Source organism: Salvelinus namaycush, chromosome 4 (assembly GCF_016432855.1).
Source record: "Salvelinus namaycush isolate Seneca chromosome 4, SaNama_1.0, whole genome shotgun sequence".
Classification (NCBI taxonomy): Eukaryota; Metazoa; Chordata; class Actinopteri; order Salmoniformes; family Salmonidae; genus Salvelinus; species Salvelinus namaycush.
In genome coordinates this window covers 70,192,284-70,216,036 of record NC_052310.1, presented here as the reverse complement: position 1 = coordinate 70,216,036, position 23,753 = coordinate 70,192,284, and the positions used below count along the sequence as shown (strand labels likewise).

General features: G+C 42.6%; 3 protein-coding genes across 3 annotated transcripts; all 3 read left to right on the top strand.

Annotated features, from left to right (window-relative positions):
- Positions 1-920: 920 nt before the first annotated feature.
- On the top strand, positions 921-6,030 carry LOC120045711 (GTPase IMAP family member 4-like). The gene is made up of 7 exons (XM_038990653.1): positions 921-1,777; positions 2,145-2,222; positions 2,453-2,503; positions 2,675-2,725; positions 2,917-2,967; positions 3,072-3,122; positions 4,935-6,030. The coding sequence occupies exons 1-7, from the start codon at positions 1,660-1,662 to the stop codon at positions 5,678-5,680; spliced, it is 1,146 nt and encodes a 381-aa protein (XP_038846581.1). The 5' UTR covers positions 921-1,659; the 3' UTR covers positions 5,681-6,030.
- Positions 6,031-6,294: 264 nt separating this feature from the next.
- LOC120046779 (josephin-1-like) lies at positions 6,295-13,214 on the top strand. Its single transcript, XM_038992281.1, has 6 exons — positions 6,295-6,407; positions 6,872-7,028; positions 7,289-7,736; positions 7,936-8,064; positions 10,605-10,799; positions 11,209-13,214. Exons 3-6 carry the CDS (start codon positions 7,429-7,431, stop codon positions 11,309-11,311), a joined length of 735 nt encoding a protein of 244 aa, XP_038848209.1. The 5' UTR covers positions 6,295-6,407; positions 6,872-7,028; positions 7,289-7,428; the 3' UTR covers positions 11,312-13,214.
- A 362-nt stretch (positions 13,215-13,576) lies between these two features.
- On the top strand, positions 13,577-20,518 carry LOC120045710 (chromobox protein homolog 7-like). Its single transcript, XM_038990652.1, has 6 exons — positions 13,577-13,775; positions 14,768-14,811; positions 14,919-14,984; positions 15,124-15,190; positions 15,334-15,685; positions 19,226-20,518. Exons 1-6 carry the CDS (start codon positions 13,707-13,709, stop codon positions 19,423-19,425), a joined length of 798 nt encoding a protein of 265 aa, XP_038846580.1. The 5' UTR covers positions 13,577-13,706; the 3' UTR covers positions 19,426-20,518.
- Positions 20,519-23,753: the final 3,235 nt, after the last annotated feature.

Below are 23,753 nucleotides of genomic sequence, written 5' to 3'. Positions count from 1 at the left end.
ATGTGCATTTTCCATCAGATTGACTTGTTGCAGATAAAAGCCTGTGCGTGATGGGTTAAAGTCCCATGTACTGAATTTTTTTCTTTTAAAGAATTATACTGAACTAAAAATGTAAATGCAACAATTAACAATTTTACTGAGTTACAGTTCATATAATGAAGTCAATAAAATGCATTAGTAAATAAATTCATTAGGCACTAATCTATGGATTTCACATGGCTGGGCAGGGGCACAGCCATGGGTGGGCCTGGGCCAGCCAATCAGAATGGGTTTTTCCCCACAAAAGGACTTTATTACAGACCAGAAATACTCCTCTGTTTCATCAGCTGTCTAGATGGGCTGGTCTAAAATGATCCCGCAGGTGAAGAAGCCGGATGTGGAGGTCCTAGGCTGGTGTGGTTACATGTGGTCTGTGGTTGTGAGGCCGGTTGGACTTACTGCCAAATTCGCAAAAATTATGTTGGAGGCAGCTTATGGTAGAGAAATTAACATAATTCTATGGAAACAGCTCTGGTGGACATTCCTGCAGTAAGCATGCCCCCTTAACTTGAGACATCTGTGCCATTGTGTTGTGTGATAAAACTGCACATGTTAGTGGTATTTTATTGTCCCCAGCACAAGGTGCCCCTGTATAATGATCATGCTATTTAATCAACTTCTTGATATGCCACATCTGTCAGGTGGATCTATAATCTTAGCATAGCAGAAATGCTCACTACCAGGGATTTAAACACATTTGTGCATACCATTTGAGAAACTTTTTGTGAGTATAGAACATTACTAGGATTGTTTTATTTCAGCTCATGAAACATGGGACCAACACTTTCCATGTTGCAGTTATATATTAGTTCAGTGAGTGTAAGAACCATCATATCGAAGTAAACTTTGAGTCACGGGATATGTTGTGTGGTCCTCCCACTATGACTCGGGAAAGCATGCAGTTTATTAAGCTACAGATGAAATAAGTTATGATAAACTACAGAGGGTGGTGAATGTGCATGGTGATTAGCTTGATGCCTCTTCCCAATACATATCGAGGGTCTTATTCTGGTGACATGTTTGATGCTTGGCTGCCGTTTGACAAATACAAATATTCTCACTCTTATCCATAATAATATCAACATGTGTAGACTATAGCCAACCCTCACTGTATCTGCAAGTTGTTGGCTAGATTGCACATGCAAAGACCAGAGTACATTAAAATGTACGCAAAAAAGTAAATGTGTGCAATGTCATCACTGACTGATTTTTAGCCACAAGTCAGTTTGGTGGGAAAATGCGCATATATTTGTTAGAATATTTGCATTCAATTTGTCGACAATTGGATGGAAACTTAGCTACTGAGGTCTCTTCTTGCCATGGTAGCTAAAATAATGGGCATTTTTCTGCATGACCCTAAGCATGATGGGATGATAATTGCTTAAGTAACTCATGAACCACACCTGTGTGGAAGCACCTGCTTTTAATATAATTTATATACCCTCATTTACTCAAGTGTTTCCTTTATTTTGGCAGTTACCTTTATTTCCCGTCTTACTTGTATGATTAGAAAAAAGGCGTGTCTCAGTGCCACACATACTGCATTATATCGCTCATTCAGTTACAATAAAGAACACTTTTGTTCCGACGACTCCTCAAAGTACTACCACGTAACGAGAGATGGCGCTTTGGTTTTGGCCAGTAGCATACGGACCGGGCTTACCTGTTAATATGGACCAGTGCGACTGCAAACCAGACAGCGATTGTACCGCAACCTACTGTGGAGATGGTAGCACTGGTAAGAAGGATATTCACATCCGATAAATTTAACTGTTAGCCTATCCGTCCGAGATGTAAAAGTAACATGTATCATACCGACATTTGCTCCGTCTGTGTAACATGCCGACCGTAGTTTCTTTTCTGTTTCAATCTTGGTGGAGACAGTTGAGTCCGAAATGTAGGCTACATATTACAAATATATACAATAACGCATTTAGACTAGAAAATCAATACAAAACACAAAAGTATACCAAGCTGATAAGCCCACAGTTTATAAATGTAGAACCAAAAATACCCCGTTTCAAAATTTATTGGGGTTAAAGGTTAAACTCCTGACAAGTAAAGAACATTGATCAGTCTCATGCTTCACTAATCTTTTCTTGCAGGTCTGTGGTTGGACTTCAACAGTGTTTTGACAGGAGCTCTCACTGTGGTGGGCTATCTCCTCTACAGATTCTCACAGGGTCAGCAGTCTTAAACCACAACAGTACTATTTCAGCAAATGCTTTTTTGATGTACATCATGTTGTTTTATCTGTAAGATGATCCTCTCTCCCATCTGAGGACTGACTGTATGGTTTTAACATCAGCAGGTGTTGTGTATCTGATTGCTTTATAATCAATTTGTTATGCCACTGTAAATAGAGTTTTGTTTGATACTGAGTGAGTTTATTTATCTCTTTGGTCCGCTACAGCCCTCCCAGCTCTGATAAGATGGCCCATCCATCTCTTCTGCACACTCACTGGTGAGTCATCATGCCTGGAGGTTGAACCTTGAACCCTATTGCATTATTCAGCCTGCATATCTCATTCATCAGGCATCAATATTTGAGTATCTTCATCTGAACAACAGATTAAATGAAATGTCTTCTTGATTAAATACTATTTTAAACTAAATATTATTCCCTCTGTTTTAGGTCTGTCCTCACTGTGGGGTTGGGTGAGCCACCTGATGGGAACTCTTCGTAGTACGTACTGTCACAATTCTTCACTTTATCAAAACCCACACGCAGGAAAATATTAATTGACATGTTTACTAAACTCATCTGAATGTAAATGTGCAGTAGATTAATTGATTGCCATCACAGGTTTTAGGTCATTATAGAGTAATGTATGATGTGGTGGTGAATGATTTGTTAATTCTGTCTTTGTGTGTCAGGCTTACAGTACTTACTGAAGTGGCTGTCGCGTATTTGGAGGTTTATAGTTGGTAAGAGATTGTTAATACCCACCCACCCTATAAATGATAATGTATTTGATTCATAACTCTAAAAGTGTTGATCATGTATTGATATGGTTTTGTTCGTCTATCAGCTTCATTCTCAAAACTCAGCGGGTTCACTGTTATCATTCAAAACAACTCTGGTAAGTTTCTCCCTCTCTTTTCTCCCTTTTATAGTTAATTGCACGTTCTGTTCCTTTATACAGTACCAGTCAAAAGTTTGGACAACTACTCATTCAAATGTTTTGTTTTTATTTTATTTTTACTATTTTCTACATTGGGGTAGTAGTGAAGACATCAAAACTATGAAATAACACATATGGAATCATGTAGTAAACAAAAGTGTTAAACAAATCTAAATATATTTTAGATTCTTCAAAGTAGCCACCCTTTGCCTTGACAGCTTTGCAAATGCTTGGCATTCTCTCAACCTGCTTCACCTGGAATGCTTTTCCAACAGCCTTGAAGGAGTTCCCACATATGCTGAGCACTTGTTGGCTGCTCTGCGGTCCAACTCGTCCCAAACCATCTCAATTGGGTTACGGTCGGGTAATTGTGGAGGCAAAGTCATCTGATGCAGCAGTCCATCACTCCCTCCTTGGTTAAATATCCCTTACACAGCCTGAATGTGTGTTGGGTCATTGTCCTGTTGAAAAACAAATGATAGTCCCACTAAGCGCAAACCAGGTGGGATGGTGTATCGCTGCAGAATGCTGTGGTCGCCATGCTGGTTAAGTGTGCCTTGAATTCTAAATAAATCACTGACAGTGTCACCAGCAAAGCACCATCACACCGCCTCCATGCTTCACAGTGGGAACCACACATGCGGAGATCATCCGTTCACCTACTGTGTTTCACAAAGACATGGCAGTTGGAACCAAAAATGTGGACTCATCAGACCAAAATACAGATTTCCACCGGTCTAATATCCATTACTCATGTTTCTTGGCCCAAGCAAGTCTCTTCTTATGGGTGTCCTTTAGTAGTGGTTTCTTTGCAGCAATTCGACCATGAAGGCCTGATTCACGCAGTCTCCGCTGAACAGTTGATGTTGAGATGTTGCCTGGTATTTGAACTTTAAAGCATTAATTTGGCCTGCAATCTGAGTCTGGTAACTCTAATGAACTTATCCTCTGCAGCTAGAGGTAACTCTGGGTCTTCCTTTCCTGTGGCGGTCCACATGAGAGCCAGTTTCATCATAGGTCTTGATAGGTTTTTGCAAACGTTCTTAATGTTCTGCATTGACTGACCTTCATGTTTTAAAGTAATGATGGACTGTCACTTCTCTTTGCTTAGTTGAACTACTGTTCTTCTTTTACCAAATAGGGCTATCTTCTGTATACCACCCCTACCATGTCACAACACAACTGATTGGCTCAAACGCATTAAGAAGGAAAGAAATCCCACAAATTTTAAGAATTCACACCTGTTAATTGAAACGTATTCCAGGTGACTACCTCATGAAGCTGGTTGAGAGAATGCCAAGAGTGTGCAAAGCTGTCATCAAGGCAAAGGGTGGCTACTTTGAAGAATCTAAAATATTTTTTGATTTGTTTTACTTTTTTTGGTTACTACATTATTCCATAGTTTTGATGTCTTCACTATTATTTTACAATGTAGAAAATAGTAAAAATAAAGAACCCTTCACTGAGTAGGTGTCAACTTTTGACTGGTACTGTATGTGTAATTTAGTTTCCCATACTGTTCCCCTCAGGTTCACTATCAAATGTGAAGCATTGTGTGGAATCTGTCAGCAAACTGAAAGAGGAAATTAGACATTTCTATTATGTTCCTTGCTGCGTCTGTATTCCTGCACAAAAAATATCCTATCAACTGTCCTTTAGTCTTGTGGGTTGTTTTCCTTAATAATAGAACTAGCACTTGATGAAATCATGACACAAAACCCTCTCCATTCATTGAATGAACTGTTCCACTCATGTCTATTTATTTTCCAGGGGCTTCTAGTGACAGTCCCCCAGGCACAGAGCCCTTTCCCAGCCCTATCTCCATAGAGCCTGGGCTGAGGCTCATCCTTACGGGGCCTCCCGGTGGAGGTCGGACCTCCCTTGCAGACACCCTGGTTGGCTGCAGGCTCCCTCAGGTTGGGGGGTCCCTGGGGGCTGTGATGGAGTGTACTAAGCGGAGGGTGGTGGTGGACAGGAGAGAGCTGATCATAATAGACACCCCAGACCTCCTGGGTCCATCTCTGGGTGACAGTAAGAGAGCCTTGGAGACCCTCCGCAGCCTGCAGCTGGCCAGCCCAGGCCCGCATGCCTTCCTGCTGGTGCTCCAGACCCCTGGATCTGGAGATGGGGTGGACCAGGATGCTGCTAGTGCCACCAGGGCCCTCCTGGAGCTGGTCGGAGAGAGTGCCACAGGCCACATCCTCATTGTCCTCACCCATGCAGACGGTTTGGGTCCGGGCTCCACGCTAGCCCAGCTACTGGAGGATGATGCTGGAGGCCTCAGAACTGCTCTGTATCTGTGTGGTCAGAGGGCTGAGCTTGTGGACAACAACCCAGACAAGCCGGTGGAGGAGAGGAGAGAGCTGGCGAGGGGGCTGCTGGAGAGGCTGGCAGAGATGAGGGCACTGAGGGGACACTACACCCACGAGCTGCAGAAAAGGGAGGACCAAGTCAGGGAGGAACTGCTGATGGACATGGCCTCTGTGTTGGCACGGAAACTGGGACAGGAGTATTGAGAGTTGAAGAATAAAACTTCATTTTGGGTTTAGGTGCATTTTGTTGACTTTTATTTTTGTCATTCTTGGATTCTGGGTTTGTTATTGTCTTTGGGGAATTGATCCTCAGGATGTCACTGTCTCTGCAGGGATTATTGTTAAATATGTCAGTCTGAGCATGGGCTTGTTGGGTAAATTTGTTTTGTAAAAACAATATCATGTTCTTACAGTACTGCTGTTATTGAACAATATTTAATCCATGTCAATTTGCCTTCATGTACACTACTTGTTTTCTTGCACACACTCTTGTCTGTATACTACATTCCTCCCATGGTTTCCCTTTTTTTCTTTAAAGTATTAAAGTTGCTTCCAAATAAGTGCAGTGACTCGGACTGTATTTCCTGCTAGTGTAACTGCAAGTCAAAAGAGCCCTTATTTACTTTCATTCAATTTGCGGATGTTTTTGCATAAGATAAATGTTTGGTCTCAACCCATTTTTAGATAACTAAACCCTAGATTTAGTTTTTAGTCTCGAGGGAGTGGAGGGACTACAGTTCGCAGATAGCCTGCGTCAGCCCTATGACACGCAAACAAGCAATTGACGGTTTGCGCATGCTCATATAGAGATACGGCGCTACAAGGAAAAGGTGCTAAAGACAAAGGACTAAACAACCCCAGGAAAAGAGGCGAAACAATTAATTTAACCAGGATTATGACAACCATACTACAGTATCGCATGACGCGAAAGGTAAGTGGCAACAGATAAATATACAAAATATGAAGGGTTTCGCATCCATGTTTACGCTATCAAACAAATGGCACGTACAGCCAGCCATAGAAAGAAAATCTAGTCTTTGCAGCTGCCTTCCTGTTCCACTGGATTTTAGCTAGAGCGATGGATTTGAATATCAGGTAGATTTCACATATTTCGCTAATCTGTAAATATCACTTGTTTTACAGAATACTAAATAATACCAAGACACTCTTACGCCTGCTGTCTAGTTATATCAGTTTACTGTGATGCCACAAGCATGCCGCTCTTATCGAGTCAGCTGTTAGTATAAATGTTTACTCTTGTCTTGTGTTCCTTCCTGTTCACCACTGCTGAAAAGACGCTTTAGAAAAACACCTTGTTATCCCTAAATTGTTATTTCAGCATGACATTGATTTAGGTGAAAACCTCAACATGGGTTTCTGCCTCTTCTCCCTCAGCTGTTTTCTTAAGGAGTCGTCGGTCTGTCTACATGTCACAGAGCCTCCTGTATCAGGTCCCTCACTTTTCCACTGGAGCAAACTCTCAGTGGTGGAGCCGTGGTCCTCTGGGCTCTCTAGAAATGGAAAGAACTCCTAAGCTCTCGTGACACTTGAGGTACTCAAAAAAAAGTTACGATGACACACATCAGAATGGAGGAAGTTGAAAAAAGAGACGCATACTCTTGCTTCTCTTGCTAATTTTTCCATAGATCCTTGTGGTTATTTCTATTTTTATACTGAAGCAACTGGAATATCAATGTCTACACACCCAACTTTTTGTTCACATAATTCAATTCGGGGCTCCTCACTCGACTTGAACACTGTTTGCCAGCAGTTTTTTTTCTTTTTTTCTTCCAATCGTCCCTTTTGAAACAGCAGGTGTAGCTGAAGTGACCTGGCCCCCCTCAGTGTCACCCAGTAGACCCACCTCCCCCTTCCCTTGTCACACGCTCGCTCCTACAGCAACTGAAAGGTTGCCGTGACAATGGTAGTTGTGTCGGCGTAGTGACAGGGTAATGGGGAGTGCTCCATGTTCCGGGAAGGGGAGGGCGAGAGGGGGGCTGCAGGACCTGGGCTGTATGCCATGGAAGCTGAGCAAGCAGAAAGGGGTGGGGGTGGTGGCGCGGGGAGGGATGGGAAGAGGGGTGGGGGGGGGGAGGTCAGGCCTGGGAGAGCATGCTCTCTCGACCCCTCTGGCCACGCCTCCACCGCCCATCTACCACGAGAAGCAGCGGCGGGAGCTGTGTGCTCTGCACGCGCTCAATAACGTCTTCCAGGATGGGGCAGCTTTCAGCAGGGATACTCTCCAGGACATCTACCAGAGGTGGGGGGTTAAAGTTGTGTTCTCTAGGGGAGATATTTCTCTCCTCCATTCTCTATTTCTCAAATTCCTTTCCTCTTTCACCCCCTCTCTTTTTCTCCCCCCTGCATCTCTTTCTACCTTCTGCATCTCTCTCTACCTTTCTCAACCTTTTTCTCTCTTGCTTCTTCTGTCCTCATCGCTCTCTTGTCCCTCTCCACAGACTCTCTCCTGGCACTCTGGTAACCCCCCACAAGAAGAGCATGCTTGGAAATGGGAACTATGATGTGAATGTCATTATGGCCGCTCTGCAGACCCGAGGATACGAGGCTGTCTGGTGGGATAAAAGAAGGTATACCTCTGTTCTCATCAAAGCTATATGGCCTTCTTCCCTATCTAGTCATTTAACTAACATTTTTATCCAAAACGATGTACGTGGCCCATGCAGAGGTTTTCAAATCCACAACAAGCACCATCCAACCCACTGAGCCATTGGAACCATAATGCTATGCTCATTTGTGTTCTCCATCTTGTTTACTCCTCTCCCTTTTTGGTGCGTGTGTTGTCTGCAACTATGTTAGTCGGCTCAGCAGTGCTCAATTTAGTTCACTTCAATCACTGGCCGTACGCCAGCTATAGAGTGGAAAGAGGAAGACTTCTTTGCATATCCTCTTCATTCTGAATCCCTGTCGAGCACAAGGCAGCTACTCATGATTATCCAAACAGCTACCGAAACTGATATTCTCAAAATCAAAGCAATTGCGACATAAGTACAGTGCATTCATAGGGGAGAGTGGGGTAAGTTAAGTCATTTTTTATATTTAGCGTCACTACGTCAAGGCAAATATAGTTTTCTTTCTAACAAAGATATCTACATATATTTCAGGATATTGTGTATCCCTGGAAATAATCAGAATTCATGTAAACATTACAGTTTTGAAAACATAGCTTGGGGTAAGTGGGTGATGGGGACTGGTAGGTCAAAGTTGATTTCATGGAATGGGGGTGTGGTATATTTTACTGGAGGTTGGTGGCACCTTAATTGGGGAGAACGGGCTCGTGGTAATGACTGGAGCGGAATCAGTGGAATGGTATCGAACATTGTTTCCAGGTGTGTGATGCCATTCCATTTGCTCTGTTCCGGCCATTATTATGAGCCGTCCTCCCCTCCGCAGCCCCCTTTGATATATTCAATTTATTACAGTGTACAAAATATTAGGAACAACTGCTCTTTCCATGACAGACTGTCCAGGTGAAAACTTTGATCCCTTACTGATGTCACCTGTTAAATACACTTTCAATCATTGTAGATGAAGGGGAGGATTTGTAGATGATTTTTAAGCCTTGAGACAATTGAGACCTGGATTGTGTATGAGTGCTATTCAGAGGGTGAATGGGCAAGACAAAAGTTTAAAATGCTCTTGAACAGGGTTTGGTCGAAGGTGCCAGGTGCACTGGTTTGAGTGTGTCAAGAACTGCAACGCTGTTGGGTATTCACGCTCAACAGTTTCCCATGTGTATCAAGAATGGTCCACCACCCAAAGGACATCCAGCAAACTTGACAACGCTGTGGGAAGCATTGGAGCCAACATGGGCCAGCATCCCTGTGGAATGCTTTCGACACCTTGTAGAGTCCATGCCCTGACAAATCGAGGCTGTTTTGAGGGCAAAAGGGAGGGGTGCAACTCAATATTAGGAAGGTGTTCCTAATGTTTTGTACACTGTGTATATCTTGAATGTATTCCTACATTCAGATATAGATCTCTCTGTTCAATATGACTTACCCTTCCATTTCTTGACCAGTTGTCTGGGACAGGGATGTTGTTTCAATGTGCCAATTTGTAGGAAAGTTCTCTGCATTAGAGGCTACTAAGCCCATGAAACTGGTCTGCAAAATTCCGGATATGTTTATCAAGCTCAGACTCCATGTCATCAGATAAGACCTTGTGCCTCTGCTGTTTTCTTTTTTGTCAATGTACCTCTTCAGTGTCATTCAGTCAACTTGTTTCATCCCTTGCTGCTGCTCCAATGGACTTCTTCCCTTCTCTCACGTCCTTGGCTGCTTCTTTCAAGAACCTTAAGGGGGGCTAGACCCCTGCTTGTTTTCCGTTTGTAAACACAGGAATGATGATCTTGAGTTCATAAGCATGACACATTGCAGAAATACTATGCATATTATGCATAGAACTGACTAAATGTAATCATCATTTGTAGGGGGTATGGTGGCCAATTGCTCAATTTATCCCAAGGCAAACATTTTGGCTATATTAGCCCACATAGCTACAAGGTTGCATGTTCATGCAATGTTAAGGACCTCATATTGTTGCTTATAGAGACCCCAACTGATGTATAGAATAATCTTAGAAGTATCTACTTTGGTTTAGATACAAGCATCAAAATCATTAGAATTTGTGAAAATCTTTTCTTTGGACATAACTTGCTTATCACTTTTCCCATGTGGTTTCTTCCTTCACAGATGCCATGAAATTATGACCTCTTCATAAATATTTGGTCACATGATCAAGTTTGTGTATAGTTATCTAGAAACAAGGGGTGGCTTAACTTACCCCACAGACATCATCATGGATTTACAACATTACAATAGCTACTGAAAATCCACTCATGGAAGTCTGTGATTGTGTAACCTTTATTTAACTAGGCAAGTCAGTTAAGAACAAATTCTTATTTACAATGACGGCCTACCCCGGCCAAACCCAGACGACGCTGGGCCAATTGTGCGCCGCCCTATGGGACTCCCAATCATGGCCGGATGTGATTCAGCCTGGATTCGAACCAGGGACTGTAGTGACGACTCTTGCACTGAGATGCAGTGCCTTAGACTGCTGCGCCACTCGGGAGCTCGTGATTGACTTGTGTATTGTGTTCCTGCAGGGATGTGGGCAGTATTGCGCTATCCAACGTAACGGGCTTCATCTTGAACGTCCCGTCCAATCTGCGCTGGGGTCCGCTGCGCCTGCCACTCAAACGCCAGCACTGGATAGGGGTGCGGGAGGTGGGCGGAGTCTATTACAACCTCGACTCCAAACTACGTAGCCCACATACCATCGGAAACCCTGATGAGCTCAGGTACTGTGTGTGTGTGTGTGTGTGTGTGTGTGTGTGTGTGTGTGTGTGTGTGTGTGTGTGTGTGTGTGTGTGTGTGTGTGTGTGTGTGTGTGTGTGTGTGTGTGTGTGTGTGTGTGTGTGTGTGTGTGTGTGTGTCATCCCAATTATCCTGTCCAGTCAGTAGATTGAGTCCATCATAATTTGCGTTGTTCATTTTACATACATTGTGGAGCAGCCAAGCGAGAACGTAATTTGTATTGTCTCCACTAGGTGTTGCCACATAGTAATACAAAATCAGTCTCATTCCCAAATAATAATCAATTCCACGGCCGCCATCCACAATGATGATTGATCCTTGTCTAACTTCTAATAAATAACAAGCTGGCATCTTTATTTTCCTTCTGTTCTTTCAATTCCCTCCACACAACAGGAAGTTCCTGCGTTACCAGCTGAGAGGGAAAAATGGTGAGCTCCTATTGGTGGTGTCTGAGGAGGTGGAGGTCCACCAAACATGGAGGTCAGATGGCTGTTGATTGAATGTGCCCGGCAACCTTTTCTCTACCGGATTAGACTTTCCCAGTTGTTGCTCAGGATAACATGGTCCAATCAGGGGACAGATTGTTCAGCCAATCACACAGATGCACACCGACCAGACATACTTTTTTTTCTCACACACCCATTGCTGGACTCTGGCTGATGAGACCTGAAGCGATGAAGGAAACAGATGAATACAGGGAGGTCATGAAGAAATCACACTACACAACACTCAGATTTATAAACATTATGTTTGGTATTTGGGATTCTAATGTGTTTTTATATATATTGATGACTATTTTTCCATGTTACTTTTGATTTTTTTTGTACGTTTCCAAGTGTGAGAGGCATGTGACTGTGTGTAATACTACCCATCTGTCACTCTTGCTAGCTTGCTCTCTCTGTGTCCTCGCTCTCTCTGTGTCCTCGCTCTCTCTCTGTCCTCGCTCTCTCTCTGTCCCCTCTCTCTCTGTCCCTCTCTGTCTCTCCTATCTGTCGTTCTCTGCTCTACTGTGACAGTGTACATCTCTTCTTTACCTGTCTGTCTTCCTCTGATCATGTCACTGCACACAATTCCATTTTTTTCACTCGGACAACACTAAATCCTGCCCAATTTTTTTTTACCGTTTGTACAAACACAGAGCTAATGATGACAGCAACCAATGGAATGCCAAGCACTTCATAGTGTGTCTATTGTGTACATAGACTGTAATATAGTTCGTGAGAAGCACGTTTTCTCAATAGCACAGGAGGACCTTTGTATGTAGCTGTTTTATCCTCTCAGTTGCTTCTGAGACCATCCCTGTCTGTTAGTAGGAAACTCTGCTAGTTCATGTCTTCAAATTAGAAATCCTCTTGGCTGAAGCCATGTTAGGCCCAGGTATTGACACATGGCTATATAAATAAAGGTTAAATTAAAATGTATAAATTAATTGACAAATGGCTATATATTGTATCATGGTAGAGCCAGGATTTGTTCTTGACCATGCGGCCTGACCAGGAAAAGCCACACACTTGATTATAGGCTAATCAGGGCCCAGAGTTTTTTTCTGGTTAGATCATGTGGTTAAGAAAAACTCCTGACCCTTAACATGTGTAACTGACCATGGATAAATGGTTGTCTGCAAAAATCCACCAGCCAAATATACAGAATTGTGGAATTGGTACAAATGCTAATTAAGGTTTCCAGTTATTTGCTGGAAATGCACTGCTGTCAGATTTTGATCTGTCTGAAGATGCCTTGGCCTTGGCTGTAATGTCCACAATGCTGAGTGCGTTGAAGGAAGTTGGTACGTTTGAAAAGTAAAGTGGATTCAGAGGGAAAAGGTTGACAGTTGAGGGAGTAATGGAAAGAGAAAGTATGTCGATAGATGTGTAGAAGAAAAAGGGAAAGTTCGAGAGTCCAAGACCTGTTAGTTTAGAAATTGAAATTTTTTGACAGCTGTTTGAGAGGTTTGGTTGATAGATCTTTATCATCATCACAACAACATATTGTGAATTACTCAAGACTTGATAAGGCCTTAACTTGTTTACAGAGGACGCAGACATTGTCTACCAAAAGAGGGGTTGTTAAATTTTGCACCTGGTGGGCTCAATCCTAAAAGCTTTCCTATTCATCTGAGCATCCAATCACATGATTCATTCAACTGATAATTTAATAATTTGCAACAGTCACTAATCATGAGACAAAACAATGAGGTTGCTGGTCTGAGGATGCCCCTAGGGGACTTCAGGTTGGGCAACCAAACTCACCGGTAGAAAATCCCTTTCAAACCAGTAAGTAGTGACATAGTGGATTTAGCGTTTTTCCATGACCATCCCACCCACCTCCCTTCTGTTAAAGGGTCCTGGTTGTGTTACTCTTATCTGTTTTTTCACAAAAATAAAATGCTTGTAATGGTACCCCTGAGGATGTGGCTTAATTTCTTGAGTGCAATTGTTGAATGGAAAATGGAGCGCATTTATAATATACCCTACGTTGCCTGCTTTGTTTTCCTGCTACTGCTTGTTAGTGTCATTTGCGTGCGCGGACCCATGTTACGGGCGTTTCGCTCGAGTTGAGCGTTGTTTTGGCACTGTGAAACGAAGAGCGCGCGTTTGGAAGTACGGGGACGCGCCAAACAGTGCAGATGTGTCGCAGATTTGAGAAGTCACTGTACGTACGGAGAGATCGAGTGCAATGGATAAATTAATCTGGAACTAAAGCGAAAACAAAGCTCACTTTCTAGAGGGAGGGTTGGGGGAGGAGAATACCATTTTTAAACACGACTTATAGATATTTGTCATAGCCTATACAGTTACTTTGTAGCGGAGAGCTGAACTAACAGCGGTTATTCTCATCTCTACTAGATCAGTTTATTTCAAAGAGTGAGCAGAACGTTCTATATTGGACCAATGGAGCTGTCAGCGATTGGTGAACAAGTGTTTGCTGTGGAATCAATAATCAAGAAAAGAGTTAGAAAGGTAAAGCGTTCATATTGGAAATAAAACGCATGTACCATAATTAGATAATGACAATTTTACGCACTTAGGAGAATATCCATTATAGGGTACCCTACATTTAGTAGGGAACACAGATGGCTACATTGAAAAGCACTTGTACCAGTAGTCTATTTATATCCACTATCCATTGACATAAACGTTTAAGGGGGCGTGAAAGTGGGGAGTATCTCTTTAACTTTAACTTTAACATAACGTGGAGCGTGTTGCAGTCGCTTTACACTCCGAGTGCCAGTGGTCTATCCTAACGGAAGCATCATATCGGGAACCTAAACATTGCATTCAGTCTTGTGCATTGGCAGAAGAATAGCCCACGGGTTATGCAATTATTGCGCATTTGTGAAGAGCTACGCAGTTTCGCTTGAGGAAATGGCAGATACAGGTTTGTGGGTTATTAGGGCGCAAAACGCGGCCGCCTCGTTTGACAAGCATCATGTATGATACGAAGTCCTTGTAAGTGTTGGTCTTGCATTGCTTTAAGTGCATGAGTCATTGTCCGTGCAGGCGCGCATCAACCGTTAAAATAGCCAGTAACATAGGGAAAAACATTGCATTCTGTCAAATATTGTTGTGCATGTCTTTAATCACTGTCCAGTTCACATATACATTTTATAATGTTCTGAGTGTGTGCGTATGTAGGGGGGAGTCTCGTTGACGTTCCCAATTCTCTCAAGTCACCAGTGCGCTCGTGAGATGACGTCATTCTATTTAGCAACTGTCAAAGTCGAGAAGCTATATAGGGTAACGTCATCTGGAATCTGACTTCCCGGTAATGACATGATTACATCGTATAGATGAGAAGACATGCATTTCCTTGATTTTCAAAAGTTATTGTAGGCTATTTATCTATGTGCTTGGAGTAGACTGAGCATAGCAACATTACCATCAACATCCTCCCACACACACTCTCCTCTTTCTCCCTGATTGATGTTTGTCTCCAACGTTCTGTGTCACAGGGGAACGTGGAATATCTATTGAAGTGGAAGGGATGGCCCCCCAAGTGAGTATCATCTCTATGATGTCATCCTCATATCCAGTAATCCAGGACCATAAGTCATACAGAGTATTATTGGATGGATGATTAACCACGGCGATGTCTTTGTACAGATACAGTACATGGGAACCAGAGGAGCACATCTTGGACCAGCGTCTGGTGCAGGCCTATGAGGAAAAGTAAGTCCATGAGACACTGTAGAGGCCTTACCTAGCTAACGAATATCATAGCACTGTAGTAGTAGTATTATTAATACACCGTACTGTAGTAGTAGTAAACTATGCCTGTTTGTACTGACTGACCTTACCATTCCACCAGAGACCAAAAGGACAGAGCTCTAGGGTACTGGAAGAGAGGACCCAAAGCTAAAAGGCTTCTACTACAGGTGGGATGGGTTAATGTTAAATGTATCTTCTCCTGTGTCTGTTTAGACAGTGTAATACTAGTTGGCATACTAACTAAAGGGGTAAGGATGTTGGAGAAACACTGCTACTCTATAAGACATCTTTATTATTCCCCTCTCTGTAGAACACTATTTACACCATGGATCTCCGTAGTGCCCACAAGGCCCCAGAGAAGCCTCCAGCTCGCCTACGTCTCTCCCTGACTCGCTCACTGGACTCTGAAGCAGAGGATCCGACCTACGTGGCCTGTAGACGGAGCCTGCACCCCCACCTGGACCACCACAAAAACAAACCCAGGAGGTCACAGTTCGTGCGCCTGGCATCTCCCCCTGGTCCCCCTACCCCCACACAGGACCCCACACATGAGGACTGGGGAAGGAGGGAAGAGGAAGATGAGGAAGAGGACATGGAGGAGGAGGAAGCTCGACAGGATGAGTCAGAGCGAGAGACAGAGAGGTCCAGCGGCATTCTGAATGGTAAGTGTGTTAGTCGGTCACAGGAAGTTTCTATTCTGCCTAATCACCAAATTGACCTAATTCTAGACTATGACACTGCTATGTGTGTGTGTTGTGTGTTGTGTGTTGTGTGTTGTGTGTGTGTGTGTGTGGTGTGTGGTGTGTGGTGTGTGTGTGTGTGTGTGTGTGTGTGTCAACCTGTTAGTAGGTATAGTACAGGAGGCCCGCTGGGCAGACAACCAGGAACATAAGCTCCCCGATCCCATCCAAACTGGCCACTGGCACAGCAAACAGACACAAGTAATGGCAAGGGAGAGGGTTGACAATGGGGTTTAATGTATGGCGCAGAACAGTACATGTCAATCTTCCTGGTAGAACACAGATGGCCTATGCATAGCCTACAGGCAATGTACTCATCATGCAAGCAATGCACAGTGCTCTTATCAATCTTTGTCAGTGAGTTCATGATATCAGGAACGAAAGACAAATGAGATACACAATCTAGGTCACCATAGAAACTTAACTTAATAAGTTTGTTCTTGAATTGCGGTGGCATTTGCATCTCCCGGCTTTGCAACCATGGAAAACACTTTAAAATTACAAATAGTTGCAAATACACTGCTCAAAAAAATAAAGGGAACACTTAAACAACACAATGTAACTCCAAGTCAATCACACTTCTATGAAATCAAACTGTCCACTTAGGAAGCAACACTGATTGACAATAAATTTCACATGCTGTTGTGCAAATGGAATAGACAAAATGTGGAAATTATAGGCAATTAGCAAGACACCCCCAATAAAGGAATGGTTCTGCAGGTGGTGACCACAGACCACTTCTCAGTTCCTATGCTTCCTGGCTGATGTTTTGGTCACTTTTGAATGCTGGCGGTGCTTTCACTCTAGTGGTAGCATGAGACGGAGTCTACAACCCACACAAGTGGCTCAGGTAGTGCAGTTCATCCAGGATGGCACATCAATGCGAGCTGTGGCAAAAAGGTTTGCTGTGTCTGTCAGCGTAGTGTCCAGAGCATGGAGGCGCTACCAGGAGACAGGCCAGTACATCAGGAGACGTGGAGGAGGCCGTAGGAGGGCAACAACCCAGCAGCAGTACCGCTACCTCCGCCTTTGTGCAAGGAGGTGCACTGCCAGAGCCCTGCAAAATGACCTCCAGCAGGCCACAAATGTGCATGTGTCAGCATATGGTCTCACAAGGGGTCTGAGGATCTCATCTCGGTACCTAATGGCAGTCAGGCTACCTCTGGCGAGCACATGGAGGGCTGTGCTGCCCCACAAAGAAATGCCACCCCACACCATGACTGACCCACCGCCAAAACCGGTCATGCTGGAGGATGTTGCAGGCAGCAGAACGTTCTCCACGGCGTCTCCAGACTCTGTCACGTCTGTCACATGTGCTCATGTGCTCAGTGTGAACCTGCTTTCATCTGTGAAGAGCACAGGGCGCCAGTGGCGAATTTGCCAATCTTGGTGTTCTCTGGCAAATGCCAAACATCCTGCACGGTGTTGGGCTGTAAGCACAACCCCCACCTGTGGACGTCGGGCCCTCATACCACCCTCATGGAGTCTGTTTCTGACCGTTTGAGCAGACACATGCACATTTGTGGCCTGCTGGAGGTCATTTTGCAGGGCTCTGGAAGTGCACCTCCTTGCACAAAGGCGGAGGTAGCGGTCCTGTTGCTGGGTTGTTGCCCTCCTACGGCCTCCTCCACGTCTCCTGATGTACTGGCCTGTCTCCTGGTAGCGCCTCCATGCTCTGGACACTACGCTGACAGACACAGCAAACCTTTTTGCCACAGCTCGCATTGATGTGCCATCCTGGATGAACTGCACTACCTGAGCCACTTGTGTGGGTTGTAGACTCCGTCTCATGCTACCACTAGAGTGAAAGCACCGCCAGCATTCAAAAGTGACCAAAACATCAGCCAGGAAGCATAGGAACTGAGAAGTGGTCTGTGGTCACCACCTGCAGAACCATTCCTTTATTGGGGGTGTCTTGCTAATTGCCTATAATTTCCACCATTTGTCTATTCCATTTGCACAACAGCATGTGAAATTTATTGTCAATCAGTGTTGCTTCCTAAGTGGTCAGTTTGATTTCACAGAAGTGTGATTGACTTGGAGTTACATTGTGTTGTTTAAGTGTTCCCTTTATTTTTTTGAGCAGTGTATATACATGTTTTTTTTGGTTTATAATGAACTAAAACATAACAGATGATGTTTATATTGCAAAACCTTACCTTAATGCATTGTATAAAGTACCAAGAGCAAGCAAATTGGTTTGTGCCTGTAGTGATGAGTAGAGTTGTAGTGATAACTTTTGGGCGGTAAAAACACCTATATGCACAAATATTAATATAATAACCATATTGAAGTCAATTTGGAGTCACGCGATGATATGGTGTGTGGCGCTCTCACTACGACTCGGGAAAGCAAGCAGTTGATTAGGCTACAGATGAAATAAATGATAATGAACTTCACAGGGTGGTGAAAGTGCACAGTGATGATAAGCTTGATGCTCCTTTCTAATAAATATCGAGGGTCTTATTCTGGTGACATGATGATCGATGCTTGACTGCCGTTTGACAAATACAAATATTCTCACTGTTGTCCATAATAATCTCATCATGTAGACTAGTCAACCCACACAGCCTATCTGCACTGTAGCCTACCTGCACTGTAGCCTACCTGCACTGTAGTTTACCTGCACTGTAGCCTACCTGCACTGTAGCCTACCTGCACTGTAGTTTACCTGCACTGTAGCCTACCTGCACTGTAGTTTACCTGCACTGTAGCCTACCTGCACTGTAGCCTACCTGCACTGTAGCCTACCTGCACTGTAGCCTATCTGTACTGTATCTGTGAGGTGTTGGCTAGAGCACATGTGTCAAGACCAGAGTAGGCACATTTGCTATTTAACACAACAGTTTTTCATAAAACTATGGGTAGAGTTGAAAATGCGATGTAAACACATTGAACTTTAGTTTTTTATTCGGTACATGAAAACTTAAGCAAAAAGTACATTTTGTATGCACTACGTCATCGCGCACAGAGTTTTATCCTCAACAAGTCCATTTGTGGAAACATACCCCTGGTGGGAAAATGTTCATATTTTCTTTACACCGATTCTAGAATATTCTCATGCAATTCTGTCACCAATTGAATGGATACCTAGCTACTGTGAGCAAAATCATTCAAAATATAACTTTAGTAAATTATGTTTAAATGGTTAATGACCTTAGATGTGTCCATCTGTGGTCTCCATTCCAAAAATTCTCAGTTAACTAAAATGTGTCATTGGTGTTACCATCATTGATGTTACAACTCCTACTGGAGGCACAGTGTTATTTAAACTTTATCATAATGATAAAAACTGTTAAAAGTCATGAAGCTGACATATTAGTTGATTTAGAATGGGAAGATGTACACATACATTCAATACACGTGATAGACTTGATGAAATCCCAGCAAACTTACCCTCTCCTGTTCTCTCTCCCTCTTTCCTCCGCTCTCACCCCCCCCCCCCCCCCCCCCCCCCCTTAGGGCAGAATAGGGCAGGGGACTGGAGTTCCGTGATTGGCTCAGAGGAAGTGACCGTGTCAGAGAGGTCGGACGTTTGGAACCCAGTGATTGGCCCAGGGGAGGTGACCGTGACTGACGTCACCATAAACTCTCTCACAGTGACTTTCAGAGAGGCCCTGGCAGCCAAAGGCTTCTTCAGAGGCTGGGGCTTAGAGTTCTAGAGAGTTCTAGAGGTTCTTGAGTTTTATCTCCACACTGTCGGGAATGCGTGAACTCTTTTTCTCCTCATACGTTTACCCTTCTTCCCTTTCTGGCCTTGAGTGACCTCTGTCCACACTAACTTCCTCTTCCGTTCAATAGGCAGACTGTAGTGTACAGTATACACCGACTACATTGAGATGGGCATAGACTCCTACATCGAGCTGGCTATACACAGTATACTGTATATCATAGCCTTCTATACAAAAAAGGGTTTTGTGCACTGCATCTGGACTGTTATTATTAGATGTGGCTTAGTCTTGTAATGATTTAGAAATCGTCTACAAAATGACTTAATCAGCCTGCATACTTTTCTCCTCTCCTCTCTATGGGTACATAGTGATAATCAAGACATGTTGGATCCCACGAACACCCTGCGCAACACATGCAGTGTAAACTGCCCTTAAAAGTGGAACCAAAACCTTTTTGATTTTTTTTTACAAAAAACTGACTTGGGAACAGTCTCTTCTGAATTGCACTGTATTTACATCATGATGTTGTCATCTTTGTGGAATCTCCCATTGGTCAGTGGCTGTTTATCCCACTCCAAGCCGAGGCTGATGGTGTCTTGTGAGTATGACTCGGTAAAATGATCTCCCTCTGTGATCACAATGCAGCAAGGGATTATGGGACTGCCTGAAGTTACTCTTTCTGGAGATATTTTGGGGCTTGTAAACGTGCGTCTGCACGCGCACGCGCACACACAACAATGCAACACTGACTGCCCCCTCTTTTTGGATGTCTATTCAGCTTATCCTTTGAGCTTGAAGTAAGAGGAATGCTTCTTCCACCTTAACTCCAGGGTTAGGAGAAACAGACTGAAGGGTATTGTGTCTTTTTAGTCCTTATTTTTCTATATATCGATCTGACTGAATGTAATTCAATGTATTTATTATTTGAAGGAGAAAACTTGTGTATTAGTAAATACTGAACAGATTTTTTTGGTAACACTTTACTTGACACACAGCGTCGTAACACATTGACATGTTCATAACCATGTCATAACACTGTCGTGACATACATTGCATTATTTTATGGCTGGTTATGACACCTACAATACCGGTCAAAAGTTTTAGAACACCTACTCATTCAAGGGTTTTTCTTTATTTAAAAATGTTTTCTACATTGTAGGACAATAGTGAAGACATCAAAACTATGAAATAACACATGGAATCATGTAGTAACCAAAAAAAGTGTTAAACAAATCAAAATATATTTTATATTTGAGATTCTTCAAATAGCCACCCTTTTGCCTTGACAGCTTTGCACACTCTTGGCATTCTCTCAACCAGCTTCACATGGAATTCTTTTCCAACAGTCTTGAAGGAGTTCCCACATATGCTGAGCACTTGTTGGCTGCTTTTCCTTCACTCTACGGTCTGACTCATCGCAAACCATCTCAATTTGTTTGAGGTCGGATGATTGTGGAGGGCAGGTCATCTGATGCAGCACTCAATCACTCTCCTACTTGGTAAAATAGCCCTTACACAGCCTGGAGGTGTGTTGGGTCATTGTCCTGTTGAAAAACAAATTATAGTCCCACTAAGCCCAAACCAGATGGGATGGTGAATCGCTGCAGAATGCTGTGGTAGCCATGCTGGTTAAGTGTGCCTTGAATTCTAAATAAATCACTGACAGTGTCACCAGCAAAGCACCTCCTCCTCCATGCTTTACGGTGGGAAATACACATGCAGAGATCATCCATTCACCCACACCGCGTCTCACAAAGACACAGTGGTTGGGACCAAATATCTCCAATTTGGACTCCAGACCAAAGGACAAATTTCTATCGCTCTAATGTCCATTGCTCGTGTTTCTTGGCCCAAGCAAGTCTCTTCTTCTTATTGGTGTCCTTTAGTAGTGGTTTCTTTGTAGCAATTCAACCATGAAGGCCTGATTCACGCAGTCTCCTCTGAACAGTTGATGTTGAGATGTGTCCGTTACTTGAACTCTGTAAAGCATTTATTTGGGCTGCAATTTCTGAGGCTGGTAACTCAAATTAACTTATCCTCTCCAGAAGAGGTAACTCTGGGTCTTCGATTCCTGGGGCGGTCCTCATGAGAGCCAGTTTCATCATAGCGCTTGGTTTTTGCGACTGCACTTGAAAATGTCAAAGTTCTTGAAATTTTCCGTATTGACTTGACCTTCATGTCTTAAAGTAATGATTAACTGTCATTTCTCTTTGCTTATTTGAGCTGTTCTTGCCATAATATGGACTTGGTTTTTTACCAAATAGGATTAGCTCAAACTCATGAAGAAATTCCACTTTTAACAAGGCACACCTGTTAATTGAAATGCATTCCACTGGACTACCTCATGAAGCTGGTTGAGAGAATGCCAAGCTTGTGCCAAGCTGTCATCAAGGCAAAGAGTGGCTATTTGAAGAATTTCAAATATAACATATTTTGATTTGTTCAACACTTTTTTGGTTACTACATGATTCTATGTGTTATTTCATAGTTTTGATGTCTTCACTTTTATTTTACAATGTAGAAAATAGTAAAAAATTAAGAAAAACCCTTGAATTAGGTGTTATAAAACCTTTGACCGGTAGTGTACATAAGTGTCAAAACCCACAAAACCTACCACACAAGGCAAAACATTCCATTACACCATGGCCTGCCTGTCAACAGTGTATATATACCATATTCAATGCTCATTGTAATTGCGCACACATTGATGTCAGACATGCACCTACCCCAATGTGCTGTTGCTGATGACTAGGATAAATGCAGGAGCAGGACAAGACACCCTCTTTTAGACTGATGACTGATATAACGGCATGTACGTGATGGGCTTATATAATTAGGATTGTCATAATGCTTCTTGACGGTGTCAAAGTGTATTTTCTTAGTAAAATGACACAGGATGGTCATAATGCTTCATGATTGTCAGTATTTTCTACAAGTTATTTAAAATATGAAAAAATGAATTACAACAAAGGATACACTTTCAAGAGAAAGGAAACTTGTTGGCAGGGGAAAAAATTATTACAGTAAAATGTTGGTTTTGACTTATGTGGGTGTCATAACCAGCCATAAAATAACGCAATATGTCACAACAGGTGTAAATATGGGTCATTAGTGTTACATGGTTCTGACTGCGTCCATGTAATAACAAGTTATGACACTGGGTGTCAAGTGTTACCTATTTTTCTTCGGATTAAACTATGCGCTAATGCTGTAGCCATGACAGGACTCGTTTGATATTGCCAAATGTGGTTAGTTGCTTAAATATTCACTGCTGAGCAAAGACATTTTGCACTTTATTATGGCTTGTCTAATCAGAAAATGTAATCTACAAAAACCATTGTCTATAAATTGTCAATGTCTGAGAATATTTATATTGTACTAAAAATAAATGAATGTTAATCTTTAATTGTTCATTTGTGAGTAATTTCTTAATTTATCGGCGGTCATGTGGGCGAGATAATGAAGTAAATGTGTTGTCCGTGCAACCAATGTATGATTGGCTGAATCATGTTACTGTAGCTTGTGTAAATAGACATTACAGGTATTTTTCCAATGGTACAAACATACTTTATTGTACAATTAAATTATTTGCAAAAAAAAAATACAATTCAGACCACCAAAATAACTTAAATTTGAAACTAAAGAAAAATGGAGCAACGGTTCTTTTTTGCTTCCTTTTAGCACAAGCACCAAAATATGTAAAGAGAAAAGTGGTCAAAGATTCCATTTGAACACTAAACAAATATTAAATAGTCTTATTTCCAGTCTCTTTAGGAAGAGAAACAAACAAAACAAAAGTTCAGTTGCCATGGTTTCTACAGTGATTCAGTATGTATACATTTATATGCATGTACATCTCTTCAAAATGGCATGATATACTCAAACCCGCAGTATCAATGACCGCAGTGTCATTTTGCATCACATCTTTAATACAAAAAAGTTTAATCTAATTCCTGTAGCTTCAAGTTTTATATATATATATATATATATATAAAAGAAATTAAATAATATATCTATATATAAAAGACTGTCTTTTTATATAAAATAAGTCTCAAGATATTGCCACTTTTTTCCCTCCCCCCCAAATCCCAACCTATAGAGAAAAATAAGTGAACTTGTGAAATCTTTAATGACCAATTCATTTTCTGACCACACTAATAAGCCTTCTCCCCGGTATTGTGTTGCGCATGTGAATGCGTTGGTGCTCACAGCAAACAAGATGTGATTTGTTAGAATAACCCCAGTTTGTCAAAAATACAAAGGCGCATTGGTGCTCATATGACCTACACCCCATACTGTACCTTACAGAAACCTCAATA